The sequence below is a fragment of the Gopherus evgoodei genome, chromosome 6 (assembly GCF_007399415.2).
Source record: "Gopherus evgoodei ecotype Sinaloan lineage chromosome 6, rGopEvg1_v1.p, whole genome shotgun sequence".
Lineage (NCBI taxonomy): Eukaryota > Metazoa > Chordata > Testudines > Testudinidae > Gopherus > Gopherus evgoodei.
The window spans coordinates 85,848,947-85,874,654 of record NC_044327.1 but is presented as its reverse complement, the minus strand read 5'-3'; the positions used below and the strand labels follow the sequence as shown (position 1 = coordinate 85,874,654).

Sequence of the window (25,708 nt, the reverse complement as noted above, 5' to 3'; positions counted from 1 at the left end):
CCTGTGCAGTGCAAGACAGTATAATTTTGGGTTTACACCTCGGGGGAAGAAAGGGGGGGCGTACCTGAGTAACTGGGAAATTCCTTCGCTGAAGTCTTCCCATGCAGAGCTGCTCACAGCGTCGATATGTAACTGCAGCTGGGTGTGTTCCTATTTGTATGTGTGCTAGAAGGGGCTTGAGAGCTTGTCAGCAATACAGTGTAAAGGGAGCCCGGGCTGGAGGGTCAGGTGCACTCAGTGATACCCCCCATTTCCAGATGGCCGTCACAGAGGGGTCTTAGGCACCTGAGAAAGTGGTCCAATTTTCAAAAGTGCTGCGCATCAACAACACCTTCTGACACCAATATGCCTTTGCTAGCTCTCCCAACAAGTTTAATGCAGCTTGGCTAGCATCCATCAGATTCACTGTTAATTGTTTTAATTTCAGGTGATAATACAGAAAAGTAATGTATGTTGGGGGGGAAAGACAACAGGGAAAGACCAGAATGCCAATGATTAATAGGTACACAATATACAATTTCATGCTGTCTTGTGCCCACTGGCTGTCTTCACTGTAATTCTCTTTGCAGAAAAGCAGAATATGTGGCAGTGGAGGGGAGGTGGTTTGTCTGACTGCAAGAGTAATTTCCACAATGTGGATTTAAAAGGAGCAAACACAGAGAAACACCAGAAACAGAACTCATTTCATGGATGTAATTTTAATGGTTAAGAGATTATAGCGATGATTCTCTGACAAACAGATCTAGCTTAATGCTGATAGTTACAATTTATTCACCCAATTGCTAGATTCAGTATTACAGAAATGATGTATGGATTGATCTCAGGTGATATTAAAAAAATATACTTAAGCATGGTATGAAAATTGTTATATTAAAACTCTAAATGTATGAACTCCTCAGAATTACCTGTGTACATTTGATCTTTAACCTTAATTAAAAATGTACAAGGGTGTTCTGAAAAGTCATTTAGATCACATCCTGAAAACTCCAAATTCTGTCCTTTTGGTGGGTGCATTTAGTGCTGCGCTAAGACTCAGACCCAAAACAAGTCTTGTATCAGCGGGGTCAATAATTCCATCGTCCCATAATCTGAAATTAGACCAAACAATAAAAGAAGAATTATATAAACAGTTTACAGGAGATAGGCTTTCCGACACACAGAAGTAAATATATATTTCTATTGGAGGGAGTGGATAAAAAAAGGGCCAAATCTGATTTAAGACAATTGAGCTACTTCGTATTTACTCTGATACAACAAAGCAAAATTTTGTGCCTGCTTTCTCATTATTTGTATAATTTTTCTTCTAGATTTAACTATACAGTTCTAAATAAATGACTAGAATAATCTCTACCTACTTTAACTGGGATTATTCAGACTATTTTTTCAGTATGAAAATGGCATCTTAAATTCAAGAGAAAATATGTCATGAGAAATAAATGGAAAAGATCTCAATGTCATGAAAATGGCTCCCCATCCTGTTGGTAACTATATTCTAAAAAGTAAATTAACATCATTAATAAACGTTATTTGGCTTATTTTAGCTGTCAACTCAAGATGTTAAGTTATGAAAGCACAAAGATTTAAAGTGCTAGAGTATTTTTTTTTATGGACTGCCAACAATTATTTCACTAATCTTCTTTATTGAAGTCTATTTCTAAACAGTTGTAAATTAATCTGTGTCACAGTGAAGTCCCTGAAAGCAATGAATTCATAAACTTATGCCACAGTAACAAAAAAACCCCTCTGAATTCCAAACAACTAACCCTCCAATTGACAGACACTTCTGCACCTGCTTAATATTAAGTATGCAAGCAGCCCAATGAAGTTAAGCACACATGGGACTGTTTGCATGGTCAGTGTCAAAAGACTTCCATCCCGTTTCAAATGAACTCCACAGCAAAAATTCCAGAAGTCCTAAAAATTGTATATGCTGTACAGCTACCTTCCCTAGGCAGTTTGTTTAGAATCAGATTCTGAAGTCCTATTGCAGTTAAAGTCCCATTTAAATCAATGTGAATTTTAACCAGCTGAGGGACTGCAACACAACATGAAATATCTTTTTTTTTTTAAAAAAGATTCCTTTCCCCATGCCCAAAGAGAACAACTTATTTTGCAATCTTTTCTAAGATTATTACATTGTTGTCATATCTGACAATTTTATTCTGTGTCTTTAAAATTACTGCTCTGCTTTTGGTAAATTAGTTTTTGAAAGTGATGATCCTTTCATGTTGTTTTAAAGCAATGGGTAGCCAACACTGAATTTTTAATCAAGAACAAAAATATTCTTCCCTTCTGGCTAAAATTTCAAGTTGTCAATTTTACATTGTTTGAGGATTAGTTTTAAAAAATCAAATTACACAGGAAACAAAACATTTAGTACATTTATCTCAATACTAAAGAGAATAAAGAGAACTGCATAGTGTATGTAAATAAGTATTCATGAGTCTTAGTCACCAACAGAAGTTTGCAACAATTTTGTAAATTTGTTTTAGTTTAGCATTTGTTGTTAGCGTCACTTTCACCAAATCACAGCAAATAATTTTTAAAATACCTAATTACATTTTCTCTTTTACAACTTGGGTACACACAAAACAGGATATCCAGAAACTCACTTCTAGGATAATCCCAAGAAACAAACTATATTAAAACCAACAAATATAAAAACTCAACAAACCTATTTTCTCTTCTCTGGATTTTCCAGTCTGAATCCTGTCCGCTCTCTGTTTGTCTCTATGGGTACATCTACATGACAGCAAGTCTAAGAACCCAGGTCACCTGATTTGGGCTCACAGGGCTCATGCTAAGGGACTAAAAATAGCCCCTTAGGGAGGAGCCCAGGTTCTGAAATCTGGAGAGGGAAGCAGGGTGTCCGACCCTAGCCCTCAGCCAGAGCAGTAATATTTACATTGCTCTTTTTAGCCTGAGTCAGTTGACCTGGGCTCTGAGGGTCAAAAACAGACGACATATACCCTGAACCACCCGCGACAATGTTTTTGACCCTTCAGGCTTTGGGAGCTCAGCCAAGAATTCAAATGGTTTTCAGAGAGTGCGGAAACTGTGGGATAGCTACAGTCGTCAGTCGCCCCTCCCTCTGTGAGCGTCCATTTGATTCTTTGGCTTTCTGGTACGCTTGTCTCAGCTCCTTACGTTTCACGCAGCCCTGCGTTGAATCCCTGTTGTGGCCTCTGTCCATCATGGCCTTGGAGATTTTTTTCAAATGTTTTGGCATTTCGTCTTTTGGAACGGAGTTCTGATCGAACAGATTCATCTCCCCATACAGTTATCAGATTCAGTATTTCCCGTACAGTCCATGCTGGAGCTCTTTTTTGATTCTGGGACTGCATGGTCACCAGTGCTGATCAGCACTCCACACTGGGCAAAGAAGAAATGAAATTCAAAAGTTCGCAGGGCTTTTCCTGTCTACTTGGCCAGTGCATCTGAGTTCAGATTTCTGTCCAGAACGGTCACAATGGTGCACTGTGGGATAGCTCCCGGAGGCCAATACCATCGCATTGTGGCCACACTAACCCTAATCCAAAATGGCAATACTGATTTCAGCGCTACTCCCCTCGTCGGGGAGGAGTACAGATATCGATATTAAGAGACCTTTATATCGAAATAAAGGGCTTCGTTGTGTGGATGGGTGCAGCGTTAATTCACTTTAACGCTGCTAAATTCAAAATAAACTCGTAGTGTAGACCAGGCCGGAGACTAGTTTCCCTGGCATTTTTGTTTGGTTGGGTTTTTTTGCCATGTAGATGTACCCTCTGGCTCCTATCTCCCAATGAGAGCTGCTAGCAGGCACGCTTATGCCCACATGGAGTCACAGTACCAGATCCTGTTGCAGGATAGCGACACACTGTCTGTGCTTGTTGTCATGTTGTCAGCACTTAGGATGTGATTCAGAAAAGCATCCCTACTCAGGAAAGCACTTCAGCACGTATTTATGTCCTACTAAATTTGATAGAGTGTAAGCACATGCTTTGAGCTAAGTATGTGATTAAGTGCTTTTCTAAATTGGGGCTTTTAATAATAATCATTCATCAATTACAACCTTTTGGTGTATTTTAACAACAATATTACATTTAAAAATTAAGTGCTTAAATTAGGTGCTTTTGCTCCTTAAGTCACAGCAGTGAAACACAAAACAAAAGTATAATTAGAAAACTCTTGAGTTCAGAAGAGCAAGAGGACCAATCTAACTTGCATTGAAGTCAATAGCACTAGTGTTTCTATTAACTTTAATGGAAGTTATGTCAGGCCTTAAACGCTTCAGGAATAATGAGTGTGTCCCATATCTATGAATAAAACCCCAGTTTAAGAAAATGTCAATGAGATCAATCTAAGATACACATGGCCAACATTTTGTAACATCAGAGAATACATGTTACCAAGAACACTTCAGCAGTTTTCACTACAAATTTCACATAAAAATGCATTAATAGAATCACAGAATATCAGGGTTGGAAGGGACCTCAGGAGATCATCTAGTCCAACCCCCTGCTCAAAGCAGGACCAATCCCCAGGCAGATTTTTGCCCCAGATCCCTAAATGGCCCCCTCAAGGATTGAACTCACAACCCTGGGTTTAGCAGACCAATGCTCAAACCACTGAGCTATCATTATTTTTATTGATTATTTTTATTACCCATTAGAACCTGATTTAGCTTTGATCAGCTTAATTTCTTGGCACAGTGGGATAATCATTGGGATATCTCAGTGAAATAGTTTCATGAGATCAAACCCTCAGTCACCCTGATCTTCATAATCTTAAAAGGATAATAAAAATTAACTATTTATAGTGATTTCTCTTTGTTCCAAGTGTGATTTCATTTCAGTTTTCTGATAGTTACATGTTTGTTCGGTCCTTCTGGAAAGGTCCTGCAGTATTGAGATGTACCTCACTGTTTGGTGCAATGATTTTTCAATCTCTTTTAGTAAAACTATCAAAATTGAATGAAATATTTCAAATCCATTAAAGAGGTTTAATGTAACTATATTTTTGTGGGATAAGTTATATTAAGAAAGTGTTGCTGGCTCAAAGCAATTAACCTCAGAAGTCCAGCCTTACAAAAGGCTATTGCTCTAATAAAGACCTTTCAAAACCTTACGCATCTTTTTTTTAATAGAATACTTGTTTTTTGTAATGACAAACTAGCTTTTATTGACAACCTCAAAGATTTTACACTGTATAAGGTAAAGATTGCTTTGAAGGTCACCACTATCTTCTGCTTTTCTTTGTTTAAAGAAAACTGTCTTCTGTATTGGGACATAACATTAAACATTTATTAAAAACTCAATGCTAGAACATAAATCACATCTATGTTCATAAAATATTCAGAACAGGGATTCTGAATAAAAGAAAGAAACAGACTAGAAAAGAAAATGGCCCATGTAATTTGTTACAATATAAACTGATTAAACTCCATTTGGAAATCTGTAAGCAGATTAATATAGTTCATTAAAAGGGGAGCTGGCTAACGACTCTCGTTAATTAAGACTGTTCAGAGTGAAAGGTTCTGTTCAGACAATTGATTAAAATTTGATTAGAAAAGACAACTAAGGGAAAGTATATTGACATCCTGAAAATAACAAATTATAATTTATAAGCAAAATTGCATACACAAAGCAAATAGGGAAATATGCTTCCATTTTAAGACCATACAAGCATTTTTCTTCTTTACTTTCAAATTTATTGCTCAAGGGCCTCAAAGCCCACAGAGGTCAATTGAATGCATCCCTCTGACTTCAGCGGGCTTTGAATCAGGACCCAAAAGCATGGGCAGAGACTATATAACTTCATACACATTTACCAACAGGACAGTGCACGGTAGATTCAAACACTGCCTGTCTCATGCAGTGATCAGAATGAATTCAGACATTATCTCCACCTACAATCCCCTGCTCCCCTTACTGGAGGCATCTTGTTGGTCTGATTAGCACAAGACACTGCCAGGTTTGGCAGAATCCAGTTTTAATTTCATGACCTGATGCCCAGCACTTGGCTGGGTTGATTCTCACTTGACTACCCACGTGGCAAGACTGATTGCCATGTTTGGAATCAGGAAGGAATTATCTCCTCCCAAAAAACTGACCATTGCACTGAGGGTTACTTTTCCTTCGTATACTGCAGCATGTGAGATTCAGTAAACATATTGTTATGCCTGCATGCAAATTTGTTAGCTACTGGAAGCAAAGTGTCTCTAGCCCATACTTCATGCAGGGGAAATGTCAATTTCTGCAGTGCTTGTAATAATTACTCCTGGGGGAATTCTGCGCCACTGCACATATGCAGAATTCATGTCCTCTGCAGATTTCTTTGCTTCCCTGCAGAAAAAGGATTGTATGACAGGGAAGCAAAGGCAAGCTGCAAGAGCGGTCATGCATCCCTCCCTAGCAGCATATCATTTCAGGCACCTGGAGCAGTCAGCGGAGGGGTAAATCACCGCAGGGCTGGGAACACCCCAGCCAGTGGCTCCTACCCAGCGCTGGGATCAGCCGCTAGTCCCAGCAGAGCTGGAAGAGGGAGAGGACAGGGCTTCCTCTTCCCCTGCAAATAAATAGGGCTGTGTCAGACCCACCCCCAGAAACCTCCCCCCGGCTGAAGGAAGTTCAGCATCCTCCCCTGCTTCCTGCCCCTATCTCTCCTCAGCCACAGGGGGAAGGGTCAGTGTAGGAGGAGTTGCTCCCTCATCTGCCCAATCCCCATGTATCTGGACCTCCCATATCTGGACCCCCTGCCAAACCTCACCCAGTATACCCAGACCCCCTCTCAGCCCTCCATACCCGAACCCAACCCCACTGAACCTCAACCCCTGCACAGCTGGATCCTCCCTGCAATAAGACTTCCTGCCTCTGGATCCCAACCTCTGCACCCAGACCACCCCCCACTGAGCTCCCTGCACTCAAACCCCCACTCTGACAAGCCCCATCCCCCTGAGCCCTCACATCCAGACCCCACCCACCCCACTGACCTGCAACTAGCTGCAGACTCCCACTCCCTAAGCCCCACTCCCCCAGCACCGAGAACCCCCCACTGAGACTCCCCCCACCCAGACCCCCTGCTGAGCTCCAACCAACCACCTTCACCTGGATGCCCCTGTAGAGTCCTACTGCCCCTCCACCTTGAACCCCCCCAAATGAGCCTCTGTGCATCCAGATCCCTTCATGCCTAGACCCCTCACTGAGCTGCCTGCACCCAGATTGTCTCTCACAGAACCCTCTCACCCCACACCTTGATTCCTGCACACTGAGCCCCTCCACACTTGGATCCTGCCTGGTTGAGCCTGCCTGCCCCACTCCTGGTGCACCTGGCGCAGAGGGGCAGGGGCCCAGGGTAGTTCTGGGGCAGGCCCAGCCGTTGTGCTGTGTCAGGGTCGTGTGCACCCTCACCACTGAGTCCGTGTTCCAGGGATAGGAGGGACTGCAGGGTGATCTCCCACCTTCATGCAGCCAGTGGCCTGTGATCCCACTGCCATGCTGGAACCTCTGCATTTATTTATTGACAAATAAAACTTGCAGAATTTTAAAATACTGTGCACAGAACTTTTAATTTTTTGGCACAGAATTCCCTCAGAAGTAAATAATACTTGATATCATTGGTGACTGGACTAGGCCACCAAACTGCAAAAATAGTAGTGTAAAGCTTAGTGTCTTAATCCAGTATTCCAAACTCTGAGATCTTACTGAGGAAAATGAAGTGTATGAAGGAAGTAGGCATACAATGACATGATTGGTGGGGCAGGTATGAATACTGGGCACAGTCAGAAGACAACCCTATTAAGGTGCACAATTCTTTCCCCAGGAAAAAAAGAATAGGTGGGAACTGAGGGCTCCCAGACCAGTATACTCACGGTCTTAGACCAGGTCTGCACTACAGACTTACATCGGTAGAACTACGTCACTCAGGAGTGTGAAAAATCCACATCCCTGAGCAACATTGTTATACTGACCTAACCTCCGGCGTAGACAACACTATGTTGGTGGAGGGGTTCTGTGGCCTGCCTTGTGCAGGAGGTCAGACTAGATGATCAGATTGGTCCCTTCTGACCTATGAGTCTATGAGTCTATGAGTCTATGAGAGCTTCTTCCATCGACATAGCTACCGTCTCTCATGGAAGAGATTAAAATTACACTGACAGGAGAAGCTCTCCCATCAATGTAGGAGCGTCTTCACTTAAGCGCTACAGTAGTGCAGCTATGCTGATGCAGCGTTTTAAGTGTAGGCCTGCCCTTAGACTGTAAGGTCTTCAGGCCAGACAAGGAACCTAACTTTAGGCGTCCTTTAAAAAAAAATCTTCACCTAATTCTTCAGTCAAGGGAGGGCAGATTGTTTGTTTGTTAATAAAATACTGTCCCAAAATGAGCTAGGAGCTTCACAGTCATAAAATAAGACAAGTGTCTGGCCTGAAAGTGTCTTCCACTGAAATTAGACCACTTATTTAGGTATCCAAATATGGGTTTGGGGCCTAAATTTTTCAACATGACTAACTATTTTAAGTAACCCAAGTTGCAGGAGCCTGACTTTCAGAAACTGCTGAGCACACTTTAAGATGTCGCAAGCTAGGCACCCAAAAATCACTTGACCCTTGAGAATGCAAACACCCATTTTTAAAAAGTGTGGGCCCTAGGCTAATATTTAAATCTCTCTCCTTACATGTAACTACTGCTCTAAATATTAACAATGAGCTGTGAATTGTTTTTTACATCACAACTGTACACATGTTGCATGCCTAATAAATCCAACAATTTTTCAGTCCTCAGTACAAAGAGATTATGAATGATATTCCTGTGGATATTAACAAAATCAAAGAGTTCATTTTCTCCTCCAGGAGATTAAGGCTTTGGTCTAAATACAAATACCCTGACTGTAATTTTTTAATGTAATTAGTTCAGTGAAAAATTCTTCTTCTTACAATCCAATCATAAAAAATTAAAACCCTTACTATAATTCTTCTCTCTGCCTGAGGGATAAATCCGAGGCTTTGCAAGAGTGACATAGGTACAGATCCTCAACTGGTACAAAACCAAACTAGCTCTACTGATTTAATGGAACCACACTGATTTACACCAGCTGAGGATCTGGTCCACACTCTCTATTGACACTCAGAGCAAATCTTACAAAACTTCAATTTGCTAAAAAATAGATGAAGCGTGCAAGCCATCATGTCACCAATCAATACACATTAGTAATAGCTTATGACTTCATAAATAATACCCTAACCTGAGAGTAAAAAAAACAAACAAAACAGATTGCTTTGTGTCTACATAATTACTAGGAGTTGACATATGGATAGAGACTGCTTAAATATAGGAGCTTAATGCTTACAAACATCTGTTAACATACTTTTATTAAAGTGGTTAAACTGATCACATTTACAATTGTAACAATGCAAATTTACCCCTGCTGACAGTGTGTGTCTGGAATTAAAGAATTCTAAGCACACTCTGTGGATTTACCAAAAGAGAAACTTCTTGCTAACTTTTAGCATAGTCTATATCTTTATTCAAATGTAATCATTTATTTACTACCATAAGAAAAAGATGAAAGTAAATATAATACTTGGGGTCATTGCCATTAAAAATAATTTATATAGTGGACAACAGTTCACTTAAGGTAGGGTGTAGGAATCACTGGTGAGAAAAGGGTAGGAGCAAATTATTTGAGTTTTAAGGAGAGATTTGAAGGAAGACAGCAGGGGTCATAATATAGGCCCACTACAGCTAGCTTGTTAATCAGAACTTGTAAGACTTAAGGAATAGACAATTAGATTTTGGAATAATGCTGGCCGTTAACTGTGGTGCAATTCTTTTTATAAGCTGTGTACATTGCCATTAGTGAAATTGAGAACAAGGAGAAGCAGGCAGCATGATGAGAGATAAGGCAAGCCAGGGAAGAAACTACAACGGTACCATATAGCAAAAGAAAGAAAGAGAGATGGGTGTAAGGAATGGTTAGGAGTAGTGGAAATAGAAACAGAGGCCTGGTCTACACCTAAAAATTTGATTGACCTAGCTACATCACTCACAACTGTGAAAAATTTTGTGCCCTGTGTGACATATTTGGTCTGCCTAACACCCAGTCTTCCATTGACTTAACTACCGCCTCTCAGAAGAGTGGATTACCTATAATGACGGAAAAATAACCCTACATCACTATAGCAAGTGTCTATGCTGTGGTGTTAAAAAGCTAAGCTCCAATGCCATAGTTGTGCCACTGCAGCATCTGTAGTGTAGACATAGTCAGAGATATAAGGAAAAATGATGCAGTATTTTGTAAGTAAAGACAAAGAACTTGAATTTGATAGCATAAGGGTAAGGAACCCTTTAGAAGGATTCATGGGAGGACTGATGTGATCAGAAGATGATTTTCCTGTCAGCATTTTGAACAGACCTGAGTGATGAGAGGCATGAAAGGGCAACAAAAATGATTTACAATAATAAATGCAACAGATCAACACATGCATAAAATTTTTGTGGTGGCATCAGTAAAGAATTTGGTAACATCAAAAAAGAAGTATCAGTCATTATCCAGATGCTAAATATGGGGTTAGAAGTGGAGAGAAGTGTAAAAAATTTCACAAGATTACTGTATATATGCTCACTGTAAAAGGAAAAGAGAACACATTATTTGTATTTTAATGGTATGTGCCCTACTCCAGAATAGCGTGCCCATATACTTGATCTCCTTACCTCAAGAAAGCTATAAAACGGAATTAAAAAGAACCCAAGAAGGACAAATAGTAGCATGCTGAGGTTTACATGAAAAGGAAGGTTGCAAAGACTATGATAATGTAGCCTGTAAGGGCACTTGACTTAAAAGGTATTTAACTTTGAATTAATAAAGCAACATCCCTTTATCCAGTGCACTAATAACCCGTGGAAGGTCAGATATACACCAATACAAAACTGGACACAAAAAAAAGTGGGTAAGTTTACCATCTTTGATGTTTATAGCTCTACAAGCTACAACGACATAAGAAAACAAATGTCATGCTTCATAGGGTACTATGACCATCTGCAGGAATCTGTAAAGAATCTCCCTCTCCACCACAGCCCCACCTACATATCAGTACACAACTAACTTGTGCATTCTGGAAACATACGCCTTCCTTTAAAGCATCAGGTACTGGCTGCTGTCAGAGACAAGATGTAACCATGGTTTGGATTGCATAGTACCTGTGGACACTGAACAAAACCCTTGCTTCAGATTGTTTTAAACTGTGTGTAACTGGTCTGTTGTTCAGCATTAAGATCTAAAAGGTGTTAACACATTCTGGTTATATCATCAAGTTCTGGGAATAGTCATTTATATTTTACCTTGCACTGGAATAATAAGGGTTTCCCTCCTCTTCAAACCTCCTAATGATTGGCTCCTTCAAAGCTGCTTCATCTGCCTCAGATAACTGTAAGGAATAAAGCAAGTAACTGAACACTGTCTACATAAGAAATTCTTCAAAATACCTACTTACACAATGACATCAGATCCCCACCTTAAACAACAGCCAAGAAGTGACTTGCTAGACTATCTCCAGAAACAAGGTCTTTTATTGGGCCAACTACTGTTGGTGAGAGAGGCAAGCTTTCGAACCACACTCGGCTCTTCTTCAGTTCTGGGAAAGTTACTCAGAGCATCACAGCCAAACGTGAGATGGAACAGACTGTTTAGCAAAAGTAAAAAGCATATACAAAAAAAGGGGGTTAGTGGGTTACAGATTGTTGTAATAAGTCATAAATCCAGTGTCTCTGTTCAGTCCATGATTTTCAGAGAATCTAACGAAGTCATGAATTTAAGCTCCCAGGCTCATCTTTTGAAAGTGTTGTGCAGGTTTCCTTTGAGGATGAGAATGGATAGATAAGGTATAGAATGATCACTTTGTGAAAAAAGTGTTCACCCACAGGTGATAGGGTGTTTTTGTTTTTTATCATTTTCCTGTGTGAGTTCATTAGAGAGCAGAGTGACTGACTCACTTAACCACATAGTTGATATTGTGGCATTTAGGTATATCACATATTGTAATTGGCATGTGTAGGATCTATGGATCTTGAGAGGTGGGGGGGGGTAATGATCATTGTAGCAATGGAAATATGTCTACAGGTTTTTCTTCTGTTGTTCTGGCCAGGTTTGGTGACGCTTTGAGTTGGTATGTCCTAGTCTGTGGGGAGCTTACATCTGATTACGAGCTTGGAGAAACTGGGGGGCTGTTTGAAGTGGGGGTTCAAGAAAGATTTCTTTCAGGATGTGGTCCCCATTGAATACGGGTTGTAGTTTGATGATACCCATATGAGTTACAGTATGGGGTGAGAAGTGACAACTATGGGTTGGAGGTTGGAAGGAGTTCTATTTCAGTATTGAAGCACGCCTCTCCTGGGCTATTTGGGTGGCCCATTCCATGATGTGATCTACTTTTCCAGTGGAGTGTCCTTGTTTGGTGAAGGCAGTTTTAAATGTGTTAAGGTGTATATCCCAAACTTTCTCCTCAAAGCATATTCTGTGATATCTGAGTGCCTGGCTGTACATAACAGATTTCTTGGTGTGTTTGGGGTGGTTACTAGATATATGAAGCCAGATGTGGTGATCTGTGGGCTTCCTGTATACGATTGCCTGTAGGGTTTCATTGCTGAAGCTGATTGTGGTGTCCAGAAAGTTTGTACTAGTGTGGGAGAGTCCCAGAGAGTGTTTAATGGATGAGTGGTGGTTGAAGAAGTTGTGGTGGAAATCTAAGGGGGAGTTTAAACGTCTGACCAGAGGATGAAAATATCGTTTTTGTATCTCAGGTATATCATTTGTTTCATGGTGCATTTGTCAAGAAATTCTTCTTCAAAGTGGCCCATGAAGAGGGTGGGATATTGGAAAGCCATCCTAGTACCCATGGCTGTTCCCATGGTTTGGAGAAAGTGTTTGCTATTGAACATAAAACTGTGATGGGTAAGGATGAAATGGATGAGTTTGGATATGTGTTTGGGGTGGATACCTGAGGGTTGTCCATTGTCTTGCAAATATTTGAGGCAGGCAGCTATACCGTCATTCTGAGAGATGGTGGTGTATAGGGAAGTGACATCTATGGTGGAAAGGATGATGTTCTGAGGGAAGCTGCTAATGTTGCAGAGTTCGCGGAGGAAGTCATTTGTATCCTGGAGGAAGCTGGCCCTTTAGGTGGTGGTTAGTTTAAGGATGGTTTATAAGAATCCCAATATTCCTTCAGTAAGAGTGCCGTGGCCAGATACAATGGGTCTGCCCGGGTATCCTGGTCTGTGTATCTTGGGAAGCATGTAGAAGGTCCATGGGGTAGGTTCATGGGTGATGAGTTAACAGAGTTTCTCCTGGAGCTGTTTGGAGAAGGATTTGATGATATCCTTAAGTTGCTGGGTAAATTGTGGTGCAGGGTCTTCTCTGAGTTCTTTACAGTAGGTGATTTCAGACAGTTGTTGGTTGGCCTAATTAACGCAGCATCATGGTTGAAGACTACAATGGCATCCCCTTCGTCTGCTAGTTTGATCACTATCTGGTAGTTAGATTTCAGAGATTGAATGGTTAGCCTCTCGGCAATGGAAAGATTATGTTTATTAAGGATTTCACAGTCAATTTTTTTTCCTGAAACAATTAATGCAGTGATCAAGAGTGTGGTTTCATCTGCTCTGTAGTGTCCAGTCAGATGATTCTTTTTTCTTATGATTGTCGGAAGGGATGTGGTAATTGAGAGTGGTGTCGTCACTATCGTGAAAGAGTTATTTGAGGCAGATGCAGTGGAAGAATTCTTCTAGTTCTCCACGTTAGTAGGATATCAGGTTCTGTAGTGGGGCAAAAGTACAGTCCCTTAGAGAGTAGAGATAATTCAGCTCCAGTGAGTGGTAGTCTTAATAAACTGATGAAGTTTAGGTGTTGTGTAGTGTCCATGTGTTGGGTACGGTGCCATAGTTTCTCCCAGAGTTGGTGATCTGCGGGTTGTGGAGTAGTTGCAATTGGTTCCACTATTTATTTTTGTGTTGGATGGCTGTCACTGGGGGTGGGGTGAAGTCACAGTTGTCTGGATTTCTTGCACGATTTCCAGGTAACAGTCTTGGATTTTTTTCCTCGAGTGTGTCCTATGACTGTAGAGGCATTAATAGGCCACTCTACCTTGAATAGCTCCTTAGAATATGTGCTAACTACATATGCTAAAGAATTGGTTCCCCCTTTCCTGTAGCTGTGATGCTTGTACCTTTCCCAGACCTGAAGAAGAGCTGTGTGTAAGAACAGAAGAATGGCCATACTGGGTCAAACCAAAGGTCCATCTAGCCCAGTATCCTGTCTTCTGACAGTGGCCAATGCCAGGTGCCTCAGAGGGAATGAACAGAACAGGAAATCATCAAGTGATCCATCCTCTGTTTCCCATTCCCAGCTTCAGGTAAACAGAGGCTATGGACACCATCCCTGCCCATCCTGGCTAATAGCCACTGATGGACTTATCCTCCATGAACTTATCTAGTTCTCTTTTGAACCCTGTTACAGTCTTGGCCTTCACAACATCCTCTGGCAAGGAGTTCCACAGATTGACTGTGCGTTGTGTGAAAAAATACTTCCTTTTGTTAGTTTTAAACCTGCTGCCTATTAATTTCATTTGGTGACCCCGAGTCCTTTTGTTATGAGAAGGAGTAAATAACACTTCCTTATTTACTTTCTCCAAACCAGTCATGATTTTATAAACTTCTATCACCTTCCCCCTTAGTGCGGCTCAAAAGCTTGTTACTCTCACCAACAGAAGTTGATTCAATAAAAAACATTACCTCACTCACCTTATCTCTCTAATATCCTAGGACCGACACGGCTAGAATTACACTGCATAAACCATCTCCAGGCATTTTCCAACTTGCTCCACTCACAATTCTCAATTAAGTGTACCAAGTGACATGCATTGAAATTAAAACAGGCACCTTGACAATTTTGGGGAACAAAAGGATAAAACAACTCTATCCTAATGCATGTCAAAAAATTCTAACAAAATCTCCATTTTCAGTTGTGTATTGGTCATGTATTTAAGAGTTTTTAAGGGCTGTAATTTGAGATTAGCTATTTTAAAATTATTGAGGCTATTTTTTAAATGATAAATAGAGTAAAATAAACTAGGTTGTGGACTTCTCTTTCAGCTGAGATTCTGCTTTAAGCCACCTTTGCACCCTCCTAACCTTCGGCTGCTCCAGACACAATGTAATTTAAACAGCCCTGGGAGCCTAAAGTATGGCAACCTCCCGTACTGCAGTCCCAATATACCCCTGCTATCCCAGTGTGCTGCCTACACCAGAGCTTGTGAGGGGATGCTTGGAAGGCAGCCTTACAGCTGTCATCTGCAGTGCCTGTAGTGGGGAAATCCTCCCTCGGCCAATCCAGGTCTTTTAGTCTGTCACTGAAGACCTTTCACATGCTCTAAAGGGACTAGTAATGGAAGGAGGATCTCACACCCCCTTTTTAAAAATCTTTCATTAAATATAAATATCAGGGTAAATTCTCAGCTGTCACAAATTGGAGTTTATGCCTCAACTTCCATTAATGGGACCAGTCTTACATTTAAAGTTAACCATGTACTTAAATTCTTTGATGGATCAGCTGAGAATCTGCAACAACATTATTTTTAAAGAAATAAAACAAATTTTGCAAGCCATTACTTTGAAAAGTAAACAAAACACACCCTGCTTATGTTAATATTTTGACCATTTATTTTTATATAGATTTGCTTCTGTCAATACACAATATTTTATTTCTTTTGAGCCCAACACCGCTGGAGTTCACTGCCTGTGAAATTAAGGGTAAGGATGAACCCAGCCACTTCTAGAAAGACCTTAAGATGCACTTCATTGGCCAGATGTTCCCAAATGACTGAGATCCTGATCCAACAAAGCATTTACGCATTTAGTTAACTTTAAGCACGTGAGCAGTTCCATTAAAGTCAATGGTCCAGATTCTCTGCTGGCCTGAGCCTCATGTAATCATTTGCACCAATGAAACTCAAGCACATGCTCAAATGCTTTGCTGAACTGGGGTGCCTGTCCTGGTTTCCTAGCTGACTGATATACTATGGGGGAGAATGGTTTTTGATCTCTTACTGTCATCTTGATATTCTTAATTTCAGCTTTGTAAGGCAACTATAGAATTTGGCAGCAAATAAATGCTAATAAATACAAAGTTCTGGCTTTCCTTAACTATAACCACAAAAACATAAAATGACACTTATATCATGTTTCATGTGAGGTTCTGAAAACATTTTACAAGCTAACTTTAATTCAGTATCACAACTTCTCTTCATGGTATTATCTCTATTCTACAGATTGGGGAAAATGAGGCAAAGAGAGAGGAAGGGTGAATTTCACTCTACCCATATAGAGCCCAAGTATTCAGGCTATACGCAGTTGGAATGCTAAGCAGATGGGGAGATAAAATCCACAAGTCTCATTATCCTGATCATTATTCACAATAAAAAAAACTCTGAGTATGAATATTACAATAAAAACACTTTAATGCAAAATATCAGTTTAATAAATAAGGAAAATGTACATAGCCAATGACAATGTCCATTTTCTGCTTCATTATTAATATTGAGTTTCTACATTTGATTCCAAACTATTCTGTAATAAACAGATCATTTCACATCTAAGGATGTATTCAGTTTCCATGGCAACTACAGGTATCTCCCATTTCATGTTAGTGATCAAGATGCCCTGACATAACCATAAGAAATATCACATAAAAACAGTCACAAGTGATGTTCTCAATTCCTTTGCCTATTTATTAAATCAAAACTATTGCAGGCTTATTTAAATACCACAAATTTCAAATGAAAATGGTGAAATCAGCCACTGCAAACGTAATTGGAAAAAGACACTTTGTGCTCTCAGATATTCCTCTAATCGCCCACATAGGGGGAATCTTCAAATGCTAAGCTCAGGCAGGGCTGAGGATCTGGCCCTAGGTCCCAAAGAGATAGAAAACCTGAAAAAAATGTTTTTTCAAGTAACTGTCTCCTAAGTCAGTGGAAACAGGGCAAGTCACTTGCTGTATGGAAGATGCAAACACTAGCACTTCATGAACACCCCCTGCTAGTCAAACCACTGAGCAGCATTAACAGAACCCTTAAACTGTTAAGTGTCAGATTCATAGACTCCAAAGGCAGACAGGCCCATTGTGATAATCTTGGCTGACTTCCTGTATAAATCAGGTCATAGAACTTCCCCAAAATAATCCCTGGAGCAGAGCTTTTAGAAAAAGATCCTATCTTGATTTAAAAATTATCAGTGATGGAGAACCCACCACAACTCTAGGTAAATTGTTCCAATGGTTAATTACCTTCATTGTTAAAAATGCACACCTTATTTCCAGTCTGCATTTGTATAGCTTCAATTTTCAGCCATTAGATCGTATTCTACCTTTTGTCTGCTAGATAGAAAAGCCCATTATTAAATATTTGTTCCCTATGTAGGTACTTATGAACTGATCAAGTTACCCCTTAACGTTCCTTGTAAAGCTAGATAGCCTGAGCTCTTTGAGTCTATCACCATAAGCATGTTTTCTAATCCTTTAATCATTCTTATGACTCGTCTCTGTTCCTTCTCCAATTTAACATCATTCTTGAATTTTGGACACCAGAACTGGACACATAGTATTCCAGCAGTGGTTACAGCAGTGCTATATGCAAAGATAAAATAACTCCTCCATCCCTACTCAAGAATACCGTTTATGCATTCCAGGATTGCATTAGCCCTTTTGGCCACAGCACTGCAGTGGGAGCTCACGTTCAGCTCATTATCCACCATGACCCTCAGATTTTTTTCAGTCACTACTTCCCAGGATAGAGTCCTCCATCCTGTAGCTATGGCCTACATACTTTGTTACTAAGTGCATACAATTACATTTAGCTACGTTAAAATGCAAGTTGTTTGCTTGAGTCTAGTTTACCAAGCAATCTAGATCACTCTGAATCAGAGACCTGTCCTTGTCATTAATTACCACACCCCCAATCTTCATGTCATCTGCCCACTTTATCAATAATGATTTTATGTTCTCTTCCAGGTCATATACAAAAATATTAATAGCGTAGGCCAAGAACCAATCCCTGTGGGACCCCACTAGAAACATACCTGCTCAATGACCATTTCCCATTTACAATTACGTATTGAGACCTATCAGTTAGACAGCTTTTAATCCATTTAATGGGCCCCATGTTCTAGTTCTTTAATCAAAATGTTGTGTGACAGACTCTACCAGTTCAAAGGAAAGGTATTACAATGTGAGCAAGCTACAATGCAAGATTAGATGAGAATGATGGTACAAAAGGTAGACCGTGCCAAACCAACCTGATCTCCTTCTTTGAGAAGGTAACAGATTTTTTAGACAAAGGAAATGCGGTGGATCTAATTTACCTCGATTTTAGTAAGGCATCTGACACGGTTCCACATGGGAATTATTAGCTAAATTGGAAAAGATGGGGTCAATAGGAAAATTGAAAGGTGGATAAGGAACTGGTTAAAGGGAAGACTACAATGGGTCGTATTGAAAGGTGAACTATCAGGCTGGAGGGAGGTTACTAGTGAATTTCCTCAGGGACTGGTTTTGGGACCAAACTTATTTAATCTTTTTATTACTGACCTTGGTACAAAAAGTGGGAATGTGCTAATAAAGTTTGTGGATGACACAAAGCTGGGAGGTATTGCCAATACAGAGAAGGACCGGGATATTATACAGGAAGATCTGGTAAACTGGAGTAATAGTAATAGGATGAAATTTAATAGTGAAAAGTGCAAGGTCATGCATTTAGGGATTAATAACAAGAATTTTTGTTATAAGCTGGGGACGCATCATTTGGAAGTAACAGAGGAGGAGAAGGACCTCAGAGTATTGGTTGATCACAGGATGACTATGAGCCGCCAATGTGATATGGCCGTGAAAAAAACTAATGCAGTCTTGGGATGCATCAGGCGAGGTATGTCCAGTAGAGATAAGGAGGTGTTAGTACCATTATACAAGGCACTGGTGAGACCTCATCTGGAATACTGTGTGAAGTTCTGGTCTTCCAGGTTTAAGAAGGATGAATTCAAACTGGAACTGGTACAGAGAACGGCTAATAGGATGATCCCAGGAATGGAAAAACTGTCTTATGAATGGAGACTCAAAGAGCTTGGCTTGTTTAGCCTTACCAAAAGAAGGCTGAGGGGAGATATGACTGCTCTTTATAAATATATCAGAGAGATAAATACCAGGGAGGGAGAGGAATTACTGAAAGTCGTTACCAATGTGGATACAAGAACAAATGAATATAAACTGGCAATCAGGAAGTTTAGTCTTGAAATTAGACAAAGGTTTCTAAACATCCGAGGAGTGAAATACTGGAACAAACTTCCAAGAGGAGCAGTGGGGGCAAAAGACATATCTGGCTTTAAGACTAAGTTTGATAAGTTTATGGAGGGGATGGTATGATGGGATAGCCTAATTTTGGCAATTAATTGATCTTTGACTATTAGCAGTAAATATGCCCAATGGGATCTAAGTTATTACAGAGAATTATTTCCCGGGTGTCTGGCTGGTGAGTCTTTGCCACATGCTCAGAGTTTAGCTGATCGCCATATTTGGGGTCAGGAAGGAATTTTCCTCCAGGGCGGACTGGTTTTTCGTGTTCCTCTGCAGCACGGGGCACGGGTCACTTGCTGGAGGATTCTCTGCACCTTGAAGTCTTTAAATCACGATTTGAAGACTTCAGTAGCTCAGACATAGGTTAGGGGTTTGATACATGAGTGGGTGGATGAGTGCAGGAGGTCAGACTAGATGATTATAATGGTCCCTTCTGACCTTAAAGTCTATGATTCAACCCATAATACCGGGGTAGGCCAAAAGTCTCTACTTTCATTCTGCATTTGCCTGGATCTTATCAGGGGTGAGCAGAAGACAGTGACAGTACCTGTTTCCCCTCCCTTGCTTTTTGGTCCTTAGCTACTGTGGCCAGGACAGTTGCAGCTTGTTCTCCTCCCATCACTGAGATGCGAGCGTTTGGCCACATATAAAGAAATCTTGGACTGAAAAAATACAATATTAAACAAACTTAAAACAAAACACAAAGATCAGTTTTTTACCAGAGAATTAAAAATACACTGTTGAGGTGAATAATTCTGTTATTTGTATTGATAGGGTTTATTTTAAAAGTGTAAATTGAGCTATAACAATACTCCATTGTTTGTAACATCATGTTATAGGGTTTGAAAAATATGCTCCACTGTTTCCAATTTTAAAGGCTCTAGTATCTCCATTTCTTAAACATTTCTCTTCCATCCTCCCACCCCGAAAACAAACCAAAAAAAGCACAGAAGACAGAACAAATAAACCTGCCACATGATTCTTTACTTTAGGTAACAACTGCAGCTTCAATAGAACCAGAGGCATTGATGCCATCAAAAACACTATTTGAATAGTGTGAACAGAGACTACAAAACTAACCAATTTTTTGGGTGGATCCTATAAACATTACTCATACAAACAGACCCCATGCAGCCAATAGGACTTTAACACAAATAAGAACTCCCTGTCCAGCCCACTATGTTTGCTGTGGGATGCACAAAAAACAGCAGCCATTTTTCATTTTTTAGCAATGGAGAAATAGTTTTGTTTTGTTTTTTAAAAGTTAGCTAATTATCTTCCTGAGAATTTCCTCCACCATAAAATTTTAAGAATATTTAAGTTATGAGCCTAACAATCTCCACAAGGTCCTACAGCTATTATTTACTTCTGGTAGCACTCACTGCATGCAAGATGCTTTCTAAACAAAGGCAGCACAGTTTATGTCAGAGTTAAAATTAATTTTTGGGTAATGGGATTTGAAAGTCATATGAAACCTTTACTTCCTATTATAATCAGGAGTAATACTTACCTATATGCCCTTCCACACATACCATAGTTTCCAGCACCATAGGATCCTCCAATAATTACTGTTATTTTAGGTACACTGGCACAGGCTACAGCAGTTACCATCTTGGCTCCATCCTTTGCTATTCCTCCAGCTTCATAATCTCTACCAACCATGAAACCTAATACATTTTAAGATGAACAAGATCTTTCAGTTGCTAAATATTAGCTATGCAGCACTCACTCAAACAAAACCATATTATTATAAATCATTGATGGGAATGGGCATATATGTTCAGACAAGCTGCTTTCTGACAATTGAGAGATACAGATAATATACACATAGATGCTGCCTCAATGCCTGAACCTGAATGACCCACAACAAAGCCTATTAGTCAGGTTTACTCACCTGTGATATTCTGCAAAAACACAATGGGAATATTTCTTTGGCAACATAATTGAATAAAATGAGTTCCCTGCAAACAGAGTAAAGGTAAATTGTTCAGATATTGCTTCACTCATTCATCTCTTCAGTCACTCTGTTTGACGTTATTGTCACTCTACTTTCAATGGACATTTTGCCATAGGCTTCAAGTGGGAACACGGGCAGGCCCTGATTTGTCCCCTTTATCATAGGGGACACACTGGGGGCAGGACCTACTCCTCTTTCCACTAAAGTCAATAGCAAAACTTCCACTGACTTCAGTGGAAACAGGAGCCTCTGAATAATGTGTAGGTTCAAAGATAAAGTAACAACTAATACTGTATAATGGAAAATAAACAGATATAAACCACAGTTATGAGTGAAACCTCATTTTTACATTCCTTCTAGTGAAATCTACCCAAATCCTCAGTGCCTTACCTTTCTTATTCTTCCAAACTATTGCAGTATTCGATTTCTCCATCCTTTCCATGGAGCACAGAGGAAATTCTGTCTTTTTATTCTCTCTCTTCCTCCCTCTCCTCATTTCCTAACTAAGGGCTATTTTACCTAATGAAGAAATGGCAGCAGATTCCTCTGCAATCAGTTACACTCTAGTAATTGCTGCCATTAGAGGTGGGGTTAATTTAAAGAACAGATGCAGCAAACAGCGGGTAACAAAAGTAGGGCTATATCTACAGTAGCACTTTTGTCGGTAAAATTTTTGTCAACCAGAACTGTGAAAAAAAACTCACCCCTGACTGATATATGTGCTGGTGTGAACAGCGCTGTGTCATACAGTGGTTACACAGGTAACCTTGCAGCGGCTCAACTGCAGCAGTACAAGGGTGCTGCTGTAAGGTCTATAGTGCAGACATAGCCTAAGGCAACAAGACCAGTGCTGCTGTATAGAAAGCCATTAACAGCCTGAGGTCACTGCTCCTTGCAGTTCCAGGGAGGCAGGGCAGCCTGAGGAAAGACTCCAGGATAACCTCAGCAGCAAAGGCAGTTTGGGGCTGCAGTCAAGAATTTGAGAAACTACAAAACTTTTTCTTAATTTTACTGGCTTTGTCCACTAATGTTTTGTTTTGCACATTAAACAACTGTGCCTAAACCATCTTTGGCAAACCTACCCGGAGTCATGCAGCATTTGAGAATTTTTCCATCCCCATCTGCCCCACTCTAGCACTTCCAAAGGCCTGGTTGTTGCGGGGTGGGTGACACAAGGTTCAGGTACAAAAACATTTTATTGTATTAAGTTTGGAGGAATCCCATGCAATTGATTGAACCTGAATGCTGACTGAAATGCTGACTGACTTGGAGAGGAGGTCAGGAGGACAAAGAACCCCACTAGCTCATTGAGCATAGCCAAGATCAGTGAGGCAAGGCAAAAATGCAGAGTATTTACAAAGCATCAGAGTAGTGAGATAGTCCACAAGATTATTTATGCCTGTGAGTCATTGCCAAGGATATTTTAGGCTTCATTCTTTCAGCCTATTACATATAGTTAGTTTTATCACATGTGAAGATAAAAAGAGCATGTTTTACATTCTTAGGTAAACCACAAAAAAATAACCAACAAGCTGAAATGGCTTTGCCACATATTAGGGGGGTGAGGGGAAAACCTTAATTCTGTAACACAAAATCTATTCTGTGATAACAGTGAAAAATAACAAAGCAGATGGTCATACTGATACTGAAAAATGTAAATTTGACACAAATGAAAGACTTAGCTTTTAAGTCAATATTACATATTTTCCCTTCATTTAAAAACTTTATTTATTCTCTGCTAATAGAGCTTAAATTAATGACCAATCTTTCAGACTATAAACCTAAGACGTGCACCACAGCAACGGAAAAAACCCTGACCTGTTCACAATACTCAAATAACCCCTAGTTGCTAGCAAAGAGGGGAAAACTGATAATACACATAGAAACACTAAAAAGACTAGTGATCACTATGAAGAAAACCCACAGTAAGCAAGGTCTGCCATTTTAAATAGGTCTGTATAGTTTTGGAATGGTTAAAAATAGGGTGTGCTTTCTTCATTACATTATCAGGTTATGGCCATTGCAGAAGATAAATCATATGTTATACAGACTAAGCTAAAAATCAGGTAAGGGTCTCATTTATTAAAAAAAAAATAGAGCAGAGCAACAGTTCTGCTATAGTTAAGGTTAAAACCAGCTTTCCATTTGCAGTTTGATTGTTCTAAATAATCTGTATAGTTAATCAGATTGCCTTGAAATTTGGTGCGCCTCATGGGGAAGCAGGGTACAGACAGTGATCCAAATTTGAGGCCATTTGAAAAAGGGATTCCCAAGATACTGCCCCTAGAGGGAAAAAAAAAACAGCTTTTCTTAAAGTTGACATGTTCTGGCAACATTTTTTGCTCACATACAGAGACCAAACCAGGGCTCAGATCATCACATCAGAATCTCAGATGCTTGAGAGTTACCTCAACAGAATGCACGGCACCCACCTTCCCTTTGTGGGAAATCAAATTAAAACATTTTTTTAAACAGAGTTTGCTTCTCCAGTTAGGCACTTTAAGGGCATGTTTTCACATACAGCACTAAAGCTGCACCACTGTGGGGCTTTTGTGAAGACTCTACTGCACCAACAAAAGAACTCTCATCAGCCTAATTAATCCACCTCCCTGAAAGACAGTAGCTATGTCAGTGGGAGAAGACCCTCCAGTTGACAAAGTGCTGTCTACATAGGGGCGGGGGAGAAGGGAGTTAGTTAGGTGGGTATAAGTAGGTTGCTCAAGGATGTGGATTTTCACACCCCTGAGTGGTGTAGTTATACTGACATAGGTCTGTAGTGTAGACCTGGCCTAAGGTTTATGCACTCCATGGATTACACTGAGAATATACAGAGTGAAGTGCTAACTGTCCATAAAACTATCTCTATGTCACAGGATCTGGATGGCTTCAAGGACACATTATGGTTACCAATTCTGAGCAACACTCTAGTCACTGTGAGCAAAAACCCAACCTCGGGCAGAAATCCGAAATTTAAAAAAAAAACAACTAAAAAAAAATAAAAACAGGCATATTGCTCCAATCTGCCTTTGACAACGGGGAATTTTTATTCTGAGGAAAGTCCCTCTCCCTGCCTTGCTTTGTGAGCTAGGATCTGAGCGTTCCTACCCCCTCATGGTCTCTGAGCCCAGCTCTCTGTCCCCATGTGTGCGCCAGGATCAGGGGAAGGCGTTAACTTCCCTTTCCTGCTCCCCTCCCCATGTGAGTATGGTTCTGCAGGGCCCCTGCCTTTCTAGGGGCGTGAGCCCCTCTCCCTATACCTCTCTGAGGTGAGCCAGGATCTGGGGAAGCCCTGCCTTCTGGATGGCGAGCTTAGAACAGGCATGCTTGGGTCATGCACCAAGAACACACTGCTGAGACAAGCTGAGGAGTGAGGAGCGAAGAATGGGTATCAGAAACTCTCCAGCACTTGGTGGAGGGGAGCACTCACTGACATGAAAGGAGCAATTCACATGTCTCAGAGCTATTGTTTCAGGCTGTACTAATCTCCGTTAGGTATTCTCTTTCATCTGAGAACATCTCATTGAGACAGATGGGCCACTGAACACCTCTGAAGCTGCTATGCTGCTGATGGATGCATAGAGGCTCACTCTTATAGTCTCCTCCTAATTTCATACAATATTATAACGGAGCACCAGCGCGGCCCTCACTATGGTTGGGAAGTCCTTCTTGTTAAAAGGATTACTCTTCTTAATGCTCTAAAATACATGTGCTTGCACAGATTGTCTTAAAATTTGCTATGCCTCATGGTACTGTAGGAATAGCAATCCACATGTGAGGTCACTGAGCAAGGTGTTCCCAAAATACCGTCACAAGGGGAAAAAAATAGTATTTCATTAAGTTCACAGATTCTAGCAACTCTGAAGTTTGAAACGCACCCTGGGCAGAAATCTGAGAATGAACTATGAACAATTGTGAAAAAGCTGCCTCTGTCCAGGTGGGGGAGGGTCGGGGGGGGTTGTTGGTATCTTTGTTTGGGAGGGAGGGTTTAGAAATGTAATCTGAATACAGCAGAATATTCACAAGATACTGCAACTATTTTTAAAAGAAAACAAAATACACATGTGAATGTTCACGACGGGGGGAGAGGTGATTAGGGCTTCAAAAAAGTTTTGGGTCTGCAGCAAGGAATGGGGGTACTATGGAGATGGGATAAGTGGGAATGGGTGGTTGGGCAAGGAAGAGGGTTTAGGGGACTCAGGTGAAAGGGAAGGAGTAGCACAGGAAGTTGTGGGTTTAGGAATGGGGGGGGCGGTCAGCTCTGAAGTCTTCCCTTCTGTATGTGCACTGGGATCTGGGAGAGCCCGATCCTTGACCACTGTGTGTTCTGGGATCTTGGGGACCTTACTAATCTTGGGGTGGGGTGTCTCGGTGGCCATA

At 40.6% G+C, this 25,708-nt stretch overlaps 1 protein-coding gene across 6 annotated transcripts in view; it reads right to left on the bottom strand.

The window, feature by feature from the left end:
* Positions 1-679: 679 nt before the first annotated feature.
* The window catches only part of MCCC2 (methylcrotonoyl-CoA carboxylase 2), an 82,664-nt gene continuing 57,635 nt past the window's right edge, over positions 680-25,708 (bottom strand). For 3 of the 6 annotated variants that reach the window (XM_030566597.1, XM_030566598.1, XM_030566599.1), the window contains 5 exons: positions 21,269-21,335; positions 20,885-21,041; positions 19,922-20,036; positions 11,319-11,404; positions 680-1,088 (listed from right to left, as the gene is read on the bottom strand). In XM_030566597.1, coding sequence (XP_030422457.1) covers positions 971-1,088; positions 11,319-11,404; positions 19,922-20,036; positions 20,885-21,041; positions 21,269-21,335 — 543 coding nt within the window. In that variant the 3' untranslated portion in view covers positions 680-970. Of the gene's footprint in view, positions 1,089-11,318; positions 11,405-19,921; positions 20,037-20,884; positions 21,042-21,268; positions 21,336-25,708 lie in introns of those variants that run through there. The other 3 variants (XM_030566601.1, XR_004000911.1, XR_004000910.1) reach the window with 3 other exon arrangements.